Consider the following 12,160-nt stretch of genomic DNA (forward strand, 5'->3'; position numbering starts at 1 on the left):
CTGGTTTGGGTGGCATTGAGAACATCGCATGTAGATTTCCATTCTTTATTTAGTTACTATCTCTGACACTTACTGATAAAATGTGACGTTCCATGGTAAAAGGTACCTTATGGCGGCTGGCACTTACGTCACATAGCGCCGCAATAATATTGGAGCGGCGTTAATAATAGCGTAAGCGCCAACCGCTATAAGGTACCTTTACCCGTGGGACGTCACAAATTATCCTCTCAAATTTAATAAGTATCCATAAAGTTTTGAACAGCACAAGATGTATTTTTTTCGAGTCCTTATATGTATTCTAGTGAGTATAAAGTCTTCTAAAGTAGGTACATTAAAGTATCTCTTATATTTTAACTAGACTCTATTATATTTTCGTAATGGACGAACTCTCGAGATCACGACTTTCCATCTCTCTCACTCGTATCACATTTCTGAAACAAAAAAAATCCTTATTGTATTTAGGTATAAAATTATGACACATTGGGGTAGCTATATATTACGAGTACAAGTGCAATTTTGAAGTTTACCAATCCAAGTAAACGAAACAATCTAAATCAAAATAATTGAAGTTATTTTTTTTTACATGAAAGTGCCATCTAGCGGGATACTACATAATCTCGAATTTTATTTTCCACGCCATCTACCTCACGGACTGTGCACTAACTACTCACCGCGCTGCCTCCACTTACAGCGCTATCTTAGCTAGCTTACCGAACCTCGTAACTAACCGGTCTGCCGCTAGGTGGCGCTAGTGCGTCCGCCGCACCTCCCGCTCAGCCTTCTCCTGCAGGCCCTGCAGCTTGAGTTCGTTGATCGAAGTCACGCTTCCGAAAAGGACTTTCGCTGTCATTTGCTGTGAATATGATGTTATTTGGTGAATCATTGAGAAATTAAGCAATAATAAACCTTAAGGTAATGTGTTTGGGACTATAGATTTACCAGCATGGCGCGTATTTGTTTATTCGTAAGTATGGTATGAAATTATGAATGGGAAGGCTAAGAGCCTATAAAAGGTGATGGTATATTCTCATACTTGTTATTGTTTACAATATCGTCAGTGTCGCAATATTTTGACTTCATTGCAACATGAACTGGTTAGGTTATATTGGTAGGTACTTAAAAAAATTGTATTCCTCTGATTTGACACTATTCAAGGAGTTAATATCTTGGAAAACATAGGTAAGTATTATAAAAACTCAAAAATGCGCGTTTCCCAGAGGTAAGATCTAGCTAGATCGATGTTTCGCCCCTGTGAACCCCCAACCCCATTACCTATCGCAAATTATATCGAAATCGTTAGAGCCGTTCCGAGATCCCCGAAATATATAAATACATATACATGAATTGCTCGTTTAAAGGTATAAGGATTACGATAGATAGACTATGTTTGTAATTGGAAAAGCGGTCGTCCACTAGGTACCCATTTAAGATACCATTCCAGTTATATTACCAAACTGATCGAAAGTACCATCCAACTAACTAACCTGTTAAACGCAATTTTTCATCCCCCACCTACCCATTACCATCAAACTACCCCCGAAAGAGGGTTTAGTGCGCATAGGCACCAGAAATTACCTCCAACTTACCTTCGAAGTACCTATTGGGAGTTAACAAATATTGTGCTGCTAAAGATTACCCACCGATGCCACAGAGTACAGCGCAGAGGGGTCACTCCGTGAAAATAAATTATACAGGGTGGCATAGGACACGGGACATTTTCGAAAACGGAGTATACCTATTATTAGATTTTATTTTTGATGAGAGTTATGGGGATGTACACAATATTTTTAGTTTTCGGAGCAATTATTTCCAAAAGTATTACCTGAATCAAGAAACGCATTAAGCAAACTTAATGTTATTTTTAAGGATCTGTCGAAAGTTGTGCAAAACATCAATTATACTTTTGTGGTTGTAAGTGGTAAAGTATATAAAGTAATAAAGGAGGGACCCCCCCCCCCTAACCCCCTACAAATATATTTTTATAATATTTTATTTCTAAGCGGCTCAAAAATACACATACGTTAGGTACAAATTTCATTAAAATATGAATCTTTTAGTTTCCGAGTAAAATGGCTGGAAAATACGGGCAGACAAACGGATATGGCATACGTACCTATATGAGAAAACTATAAGGTTCCGTTTTTAGGGTTCCGTACCCAAAGGGTAAAACGGGACCCTATTACTAAGACTTCGCTGTCCGTCCGTCCGTCCGTCCGTCCGTCCGTCCGTCCGTCCGTCCGTCCGTCCGTCCGTCCGTCTGTCACCAGGCTGTATCTCACGAACCGTGATAGCTAGACAGTTGAAATTTTCACAGATGATGTATTTCTGTTGCCGCTATAACAACAAATACTAAAAACAGAATAAAATAAAGATTTAAATGGGGCTCCCATACAACAAACGTGATTTTTGACCAAAGTTAAGCAACGTCGGGAGGGGTCAGTACTTGGATGGGTGACCGTTTTTTTTTTGCTTTTTTTTGTTTTTTTTATGCTTTATGGTACGGAACCCTTCGTGCGCGAGTCAGACTCGCACTTGCCCGGTTTTTTGCTACGGAGTGCTAAAAATCACACTGGCAATTTATTTCTAAGAATTAGCGCAATTACTTTTACTTCCTTATAAATACCAATAATATCGTACCAAGAAATTCATCGGGACGAGGAGGAATTCGAACCTGTAAAGCTCGGCGCTTTTATATGGATAAACATGTCAAGAAATGAATCCTCTGCCCTCCGCAGAGAGTAAGTCGAGCAAGGTGCTCTGCAAGGGAAATTGGATCGCGCGCGCCAAATTAACGGCGCCTTATTAGGCTCCCCATTATCATTTATGGCGGAGAAACGGTTAAGGAGGAGCCGGGAAAGGGTTTTGGCTATGTTAGTGTTAACTCTTATCTACCGGGCGAAATTGTTATCTCTATCATACACTGAGGGGTCGATATGTAGGTCATACTGAACAACTTTTACTATGGGGCCAACTCCGAAATCGCAAAAAGAAAATCAGCGGTTCTACAGAAAACATGGACTCTGATTCGCCGAAATGTATAAGATGACAGAACTTTTTCACGATATAGGGGTTTGTCGGGGTTTCAGTATGACCTATATATTCACCCCTCAGAGTTTGGTCAGAGATAACAATTTCACCCTGTATAAAGATTATAACTTTTTACTATTCACGCACGTTTGTGGAATCAGTTAAGCTTGAAATGGTATAATCACCGCAGATATTTGTATTATATTGTTCTCTTTAGATGACAATAAACGTATACCGTATGATTATGTTAATTATGTACATACGTTTGTGTCTGTAGTTATGTAGTACACTCACGATACATATTTTAATATGTAAACAAAGATCTAGATGTTTATCTTATTCTTAACTGCTGTAAGCATCAAACATCTTTTCTTTGCTTTCTATCATATCATGAAAATTACTTTTTAAACTAACAATGATCTTTAAGAAATGCAAATAGGGAAAATTGGCATTCTTACCTACCTAACCAACTTGTCAGCTCCTTTTTCGTTGGTATTATTAAAGCTACATTTTGTGCAGAAATTTTAAAACTTTATTTATTTGTTGTGTCCCACTGCTGGGCAAAGACTCCCTCTCTTTCTGCCACGCGTCTTTATAAACATATAAACTATTAAAGGTTTTGAAGACCAAAATAATCGTAGGTAGTGCAAAGCATTGCTTCCCCTTAACAGGCATGCCAATGGCGGCGATCCGCTCCACATTTTATAATAAGTGCAATCTCGAGACATCGCCGGCTCTGTGGGCCTACCGCGAATCACGTTCGACGCGTTGCCTCCATGTCACACTTACGTACGAATTTACAAGTGCGACAGAGAGGCAACACCTCGAACGTGGTTCGCAGTAGGCCCTCTGATGTCCGCACGCAACCAGCTCGAATTGCCAAACTCCTTCACGTGTTGACCAAGATACAATTACAATTACTACTGTAAATGCTCTTTAATAATAACTTACGTTTGTTATGCGATTTACCTTTTACCACGGTTTTTTCTGAATTTTTTTTCAGTTTAATGGCCGAAAATAAAACGAAATTATACGGCATTTTGTTTAAAAATCATTGCAGAACATTCTTTGGGTTCATTCATAGTAATAATAATTATTATTAATGTTTACCGAGGCAATTGCTCTAGTTATCCTGCCGCATGCATCCAGGAAGGTGGACTAAAATGGTTACTGACTGGGACCCCTCGGAACACAATAGACGGTGCAGGCCGGGGTTCAGGCAGACCGAAAAGGAGATGGCGGTACGACTCGGACGCATTCTACCCCAAATGGTGAGAACATGCCGATGACAGGATCAAGTGGAGGAAACGAAGCCTTTGCCCAGCAGTGGGACAAAAAGTGGGAAAAAAACCTGGTTTCGTGTACTTAATTCTACTATTTAACATCTAAATTTATGTACCCTCCAAAATTGAATTGAAGTAACCAAATACCATATTAAACCAATTTTGCAACCCACGTGTGTAATTAAAATATGCATTTTCCGAGCAAATGCTAGAAGTTTAAAAGCCATTTACATAGTCATTCACATTTGCATATAAATAGGGAAATCAAATGTGCTTCGATTTGGTAACCGATAAACTTTAACTTAGTTAACTTCATAAAATTTGGTTTTAATTACTTAACTTGTTTTTGATGTAAGGCACGTACTTAATCTAACCTAAGTTATAACTCTGAAGTGTCTCTTGGGTTTTCGATGTGCAGATAGGTAGTCTGAGCGGCTACCGCGAAAAACGAAATTCGCAAATTGCGGGGGTCTTTCTCTTTTACTCCAATGAAGGTGTAATTAGAGTGACAGAGAAAAATCCCCGCAATTTGCGAACTTCGATTTTCACGGTTATAGCCCTGTTCGGAAAGAGAAGAGTCGGGGAATTTTTTGGGTGCCATACAATTATTTTTGTTAAAAGTTTGTAGGCAGTTGCAGGTGTGGTCAGTCATTTATGCAGTTGTTTGTGCAAAAAGCGTTTATGTTTTCAAATCTCTAAATATATTTTCAGTAGAAACAAATTAGGAAAAAGTAACCACTTTGCTTCCACCCTGTATGGATATAGACTTGAATAAAACCCTCAAAAATTTACCAACACCGTGCGTATATTTTTGAGTTAATAATTTGTATAGATGTAAAGGGCCTATAAGCACATTCCTCGGAGATAAATTCCAGCCTTGTTGGCTTAATTTCAACTTTTCTTGTGCATTATTTATTGCGCAGAATGTAACAAACTGCGTGTAAGTTGTTGCCACCGGGGATTGAAACTAGACTCGCAATCTTGTCATGTTACACAGAGTCAAAACAGTGAGTTTCAACTTCGAAACTCGCTCATAAAAAAATTACCCTGTATGATTACGAATTTCACTGATTTGAGGTTTATGACACGATAATAAATGCCAGATGTATAATGTCTTTGAAACAACTCTCGGTGATATTTTTTTATTACGTGTATCATAAATATAAAATACATAACTAGCGGTGGTGGCCGAGTGGATATGACGTCCGACTTTCAATCCGGACGTCGCGGGTTCAAACCCTGGCTCGTACCAATGAGTTTTTCGGAATTTATGTACGAAATATCATTTGATATTTATCACTAGCTTTCCGGTGAAGGAAAACATTGTGAGGAAACCTGCATACATCTGCGAAGAAATTCAAAGGTGTATGTGAAGTTCCCAATCCGCATTGGGCTAGCGTGGGGATTATAGCCCAATCTCTCTCGCGCATGAAAGGAGTCCTGTGCCCAGCAGTGGGACGTATATAGGATGAATTATTATTATTTACATAACCAGAGTTAGACCAAAAAGTCTGCAATGATTTCGATAGAACACGCAGTGCAATCGTTTTTTATACGTCATGTGATAACACTTGCACTGCGTGAGCTATCAAATCTTGCAGACTTTTCTTGGTCTACCTCTACCATAATATGTACTGTTGATTATCGTCAGTGATTTAAATTCATAATAAAGTTTAATTTTTGATCACGTCTTAGAAATGACCCTGTATAATTGCTAACACGAGCGAAACGTCTACGAAACACGATTATTATCTACTTCCTAATATTATTACAAGGTATAAATATAAATACCATACCTTAAGAGGAAACGGGACGGCAGTACCGTTTCTCCATACAAATAGTACTTATTTTCCTCTCTGGACATTGACATTATGGAAAATATTTTTACATAATTGGATGTATATTAACCATAGCGGTGCCCCTACGATTCACTTATTTCGATTTTTTGATTGGTAAAAATTAGGACCTAAAAACGGACTAAACACAAACTTTTAAATGCTCCTAAATTTAAAATAATTAAAAATTCGAAAAATATCAAAACGTAGGGGCATAGCCTGTAGTTGATGTACAACAAATTCTGTGATATAATATTTTCAATAATTTTAATATCAAGAGAGGAAAATGAGGCCTAATGCGTTTGTATGAAAAGGCGATTTCGCGTGGGTCCTCCACTTTCGTTTTAAAATTTCATACTAAATTTATTGCTGTTATATTATTTATCCTGTGGCTGTAATATTCCCTGATGCTGAAATTTCTACAACAAGATAACCTAATTCATCAGTCTAATACCTTGTACCGGGTGTGGCCTATAACACGAGCAAATAAATAATACATAGATTGTACTCCTCAAACGGTGACACTTTTGTTCAACAACTTAAAAATTATGAAGTATTTAGACTCCCTATTTTTCATACAAAATAAATATTATCTTCAATGGACGCCATCGCGACGCCATATCATTGTGATTGACGTTGCTTGTCACGCCTTAAACATAACAAAATTCGCAGTCCATTGCGTCTTAGAATAAACTTTAAAGTGTATTTAATACATAATCAAACCACAAGTTATTTTTAAAAGTCGCTGAACAAATGTTAGTCAGTATGAGGAGTACAGCCTGCAGTTAAATTTTTTGCTCATATTACAGGCCACACCCGGTATATACTTACTCCCTGGGCTTGTACCAAAGGTTGTATATCAATTTTACATAACTTGATTATAGAGATACCAAGTTTCATACGAACTTTAACTTGATCTTATTTTGATATCCCTAAGGTACATCGCTGTTTCGCTACGATTGAAACCGAAATAAAATCAAAAAGTTATAATTTTTTATGCCCGAATTCAGCGTAATTAATAAAAAAACCGGGCAAGTGCAAGTCGGTCTCGCGCACGAAGGGTTCCGTACCATAATGAAAAAAAAAAACGGAAAAAAAAAAGAAAAAAAAAACGGTCTCCCATCCTGACCACGCCCGACGTTGCTTAACTTTGGTCAAAAATCACGTTTGTTGTATGGGAGCCCCATTTAAATCTTTATTTTATTCTGTTTTTAGTATTTGTTGTTATAGCGGCAACAGAAATACATCATCTGTGAAAATTTCAACTGTCTAGCTATCACGGTTCGTGAGATACAGCCTGGTGACAGACTGACAGACAGACGGACGGACGGACGGACAGCGAAGTCTTAGTAATAGGGTCCCGTTTTACTCTTTGGGTACGGAACCCTAAAAACCAAGCGGCGGCGGCAAACCTAGACAGTTGAAATTTTCACAGATGATGTATTTTTGTTGCCGCTATAACAACAAATACTAAAACCAGAATAAAATAAAGATTTAAGTGGGGCTCCCATACAGCAAACGTGATTTTTGACCAAAGTTAAGCAACGTCAGGCGTGGTCAGTACTTGGATGGGTGACCGTTTTCTTTTTGCATTTTTTTCCGTTTTTTTTTGCTTTATGGTACGGAACCCTTCGTGCGCGAGTCCGACTCGCACTTGTCCGATTTTTGAGATAATATTTTGAGAGGTGTGTGGATGTGTTTACCTAAAACATAAAACACGTTGCGTGTATTAGTAAAGACGGAGACGAAAAATGTATCTAAAAAACCGGACAAGTGCGAGTAGGACGCGCCCACCGAGGGTTCCGTACTTTTTAGTATTTGTTGTTACCGCGGCAACAGAAATACATCATGTGTGAAAATTTCAACTGTCTAGCTATTGTGAGATACAGCCTGGTGACAGATGGACGGACGGACGAACGGACAGCGGAGTCTTAGCGGAGTCCCGTTTTACCCTTTGGGTACGGAACCCTAAAAAATACTTAGCAAGCTCGTATAGCGTTATTCATAAACGCGTTACTGGCCTGAATTAGCCATGAATCATACATACATATAATCACGCCTATTTCCCGGAGGGGTAGGCACAGTAGGCAGAGACCACGGATTTCCACTTGCTACGATCCTGACCTACCTCTTTCGCTTCCTTCACTTTCATAACATTCGTCATACACGCTCGGCGGTTTAGGGTACTCTGGCATGGCTCACTCCGCGATTTCGTCGCTTTGCTACGCTGTAGCCACCTAGCGGCCATACCTACCCTGATCGTAACAGACGCGCTTTGTTAGAGAGTGAGTCTTCTGTACCTAATAGTACTATTATTTATTCTGTGTATGAGCTTAATCGTTAACTCAATAATGCTCGTGTTGTGGGTACTGGACCACGATGTATGGGTCTCTATTGTTTCACAAATAGTTTTAAGTCATAATGTATTCTTTGTCCGAATTTTCGTTAGTCATAATTGGTTTTTCTCAGAAACGCGTAACTTTTCAGGATTGCCATAAAACAAATCTAAACTAACCTATCTATAGAATAACCTTACGAAAATCCTGAAATGTTAACGGTTTCAGTTTTATGACTAACGATAATATGACAAACAATACATTATGACTTAAAACTTTATGGGAAACAAAGGGACCCCATTATAGACATGTACCTATAGATAAATACCTGAAAGTTCCCATTAGTCCCCATAGTGGGGGGCCCGTACCCCCTCCCGTAGCCCTGCGCGCCCCCGTGGTACAGGGTGTTGTTGTTCGCGTCTCGCGTGGTCGCAGCCGTGTACGTGGTCTTGCAGTTTTGGGACATCCTGTAGCCTGGAACTGAATAAGGGAACTGTGTTAGTTATTTATAATGTCTATTGTGTGTGTAGGGTGTTAAATTAAAATGAGGAAGTCAGGAAAATAAGGAGTAGGAGTAGGTAAAGAGGACGATCTAGATTAAAGAAAAGTACCGAGTACCGACATTAATAGATTTCCTAAATACTGTTTGCGTTCTGATATAGGTACTCTGGGTATCTAGTAATATTTTGTTGTTTTAAATACATATTGGTGTAGGTCAGCCATTCTCAAAGTGTGTTCCGCAGAACCCTAGGGTTCCGCAAGGCCTCTGTTGGAGTTCCGCGAAAATATACTTGTAATAATAAGAAAAAAAACCAGCTCTTCTATAGGTATATCTGGTCCACAGTGATGAACGAAAATTTTTAATTTGGGGTTCCGTCAAATATTTCGCTTGCCGAAAGGGTTCCGTCACCAAAAAAGTTTGAGAACCGCTGGTGTAGGTAATCTTCTTACTCGCGTTGCCCCGGCATTTTGCCACCGCTCCGGGGAGCCTGGGGTCCGCTTGACAACTAATCCCAAGAATTGAGGTAAGCACTAGTTTTTACGAAAGCGACTGCCATCTGACCTCCCAACCCAGAGGGGAAACTAGAACTTATTGGAATTAGTCCGGTTTCCACACGATGTTTTCCTTCACCGAAAAGCGACTGATATTTTCGTACATCAGTTCCGAAAAACTCATTGGTACGAGCTGGGATTTGAACCCGCGACCTCCGGATTCCAAGTTTCACGCTCTTACCGCTAGGCCACCAGCGCTTATATTGGTGTAATAAAGTATTTATATTTTATAACTACAAAATGTATGCTTTAGAAAAACAACAGATTGCCAGCCATTATACTAAACCTATAGAGGTTTAGTAGAATAATAGGATTAGCTGATTAAACAATGCAAGTGAACTTTTACAAGTGATATTTAATGTTGTTTTTTAATCCTAAGGTCACGGTCAGTCAGGCGTTGTTTATAAATATAGAAGTTCAAAAGCCGCCATTTTGATACGTATCTCTATTCTCTATCTATTTGTGACGTTATCTATGAAAAGGGACCTTATTGTCGATGGCGCTTACGCCATTATTAACGATGCTCCGATATAAATACAATGCCGCGCGACGCTGTGCGGCGTAAGCGCCATCGACAATAAGGTCCCTTTTCATAGATAATGCCCCATTTATAGAATCGTACCTATTTTTAACATAAGCTACCCCGTTAGGTTTCAATGGTTCAAGTACGCAATAGGGTATTAGACTGTATTAAAAATAAATTATTTTTCACCATGCTTATAAAGCACCAGAAGATTAATAGAGAAACGTAGACAGCAGTTATTTTTAGGCACAATTTTTATTTTAAAACCATTATAAAACTATAAAGAGTAAGGTGATTTGATTGTGAGGTCACAAGCTGGTTTCATATAAATTCCATAGTAGCAGAATCGTTTTGAGAGTTCGAAAAAAGAAACTGATTTGACTAGTAGTCAAATACCTGCCCTATTCTTATCTATAATATTTTTAGGCGTATTATCTCTTACCTTCGATGTGAGCTTATCTTATCTTACTGCTTTCGGGGGCCCTTGCGGATACACTTCGACCCATAGGGATCTTTTGTGCAATTACCCCCTAGAAAAGATCCGTCAACTACTCAAGAGCTTTTCCCGTCATATCCATGTGCCGGATGAGGGAGGTCATGGGTAGCGTTTAAAGTCCCGATATGTGCTTGGCCTTCAGGCCTTCCAACGTTTATTAATATGAATGCATTATTTGTGCCATAATATGACTAAATGGCGTTAAACGATTAAAACCGGTCAAGTGCGAGTAGGACTCGCGTTCCCTGTACCATGTAGTTTGGAGATAAAGGGGGGAAGGAGGGGGGGGGGAAAGACAGACGCACGAATGATCCTATAAGGTTTCCGTTTTTTTCTTTTGAGGTACGGAACCCTAAGGGGCTATTCATAAATTACGTCATTTCAAATTAGGAGGGGGGGGGTCTGGACATCGGATGACGGTAGCATAAAGTAGGAGGAAATGGGGTCATTTGAAGCATAATTTTTGGATGATTATAGGGGGGGGGGGGGTCAAAAATCGTCAAAAATCGATGACGTAATTTATGGACAGCCCCTAAACAAAACAATATGTTCGACTTATCAGGTATTGTCTCTTTGCCCCCAATATGTAGGTACCTACTCGGCCTTCAGGGTTACAATAATATAATCATTCCCCTGATTGCGTTAACGTTTATTAATATGAATGCATTAATTGTGCCATAATAAGACTAAATGGTGTTAAACAATTAAAACCGGTCAAGTGCGAGTGGAACTCACCTTCCAAGGGTTCCGTACATAACTCAATTTTTAACAATGTATTTTTTTATGTGGAACGTAAATGAAACGTCTTTATAAACCCGTAGGGGTCGGATCAAAAACTAAGTAATTAAGTCTGACTCACGCTTGACTGCACATTTCTAATAGGTTATCCAGTCATCTAACAAAGACATACTGCCGTATTCGAACTTTAATGTATTCACGGGAGAAGACACGTACTAGATCCATTCTAGATACGTTATAGTTTAGATATCAACTAGTCTCTTTTGCAGCGCAATTCGGGCAACCAATGTCACTTTTACGTTAGATAGAATAAGATATCTATTAGATGTGAATTGTATCTCTAAGTCATATCCTGTGGAAATCGTTCAAGATTATCTCCAGATTCGTGCAAATGTCAAATTTGCGTATATTGGTGATTTCTAAAAGATATCTAATAGATGTCTATTTCAAAATCCGAATCGGCCCCATATTTTGTGTATTTGTTTCAAAATTTTAGACCCAGTGATCCAATAAGGGTTCCGTTTTTCCCTTTTGAGGTACGGAACCAACAAAACAATGTATTCGACTTATCAGGTAGGTATTATTTATTTGCCCCCAATACGTAGGTACCTACTTGGCCTTCAGGGTCCCAATATAATATTTCCCCTTATTGCGTTTACGTTTATTAATATGAATACATTAATTGTGCCATAATAAGACTAAATGGTGTTAAACAATTAAAAATCACGAGTATTATTTAAAAGGCATTCGCTTTGAAATCTCCTCAAGGCTTGTAGAGTTTTTTTAAAACGCCGTATACAATATGGCATTAAAAAGCATAAAAAGTAATGCCGTTGGCCGGGCTAATTAAAAAAAAACTGGCTCTGCCG

At 38.8% G+C, this 12,160-nt stretch overlaps 1 protein-coding gene across 1 annotated transcript in view; it reads right to left on the minus strand.

Moving 5' to 3' along the window:
• Nucleotides 1-294: 294 nt before the first annotated feature.
• The window catches only part of LOC134667204 (uncharacterized), a 35,173-nt gene continuing 23,307 nt past the window's right edge, over nucleotides 295-12,160 (minus strand). Inside the window, exons 2-4 of the mRNA XM_063524529.1 lie at nucleotides 8,810-8,961; nucleotides 729-853; nucleotides 295-431 (exon numbers count right to left, since the gene is read on the minus strand). Of these exons, the coding sequence (XP_063380599.1) occupies nucleotides 749-853; nucleotides 8,810-8,947 (243 nt within the window). The 5' untranslated portion in view covers nucleotides 8,948-8,961 and the 3' untranslated portion in view covers nucleotides 295-431; nucleotides 729-748. The remainder of the gene's footprint in view (nucleotides 432-728; nucleotides 854-8,809; nucleotides 8,962-12,160) is intronic.

The sequence above is a fragment of the Cydia fagiglandana genome, chromosome 9, assembly GCF_963556715.1.
Source record: "Cydia fagiglandana chromosome 9, ilCydFagi1.1, whole genome shotgun sequence".
Taxonomy (NCBI): domain Eukaryota; kingdom Metazoa; phylum Arthropoda; class Insecta; order Lepidoptera; family Tortricidae; genus Cydia; species Cydia fagiglandana.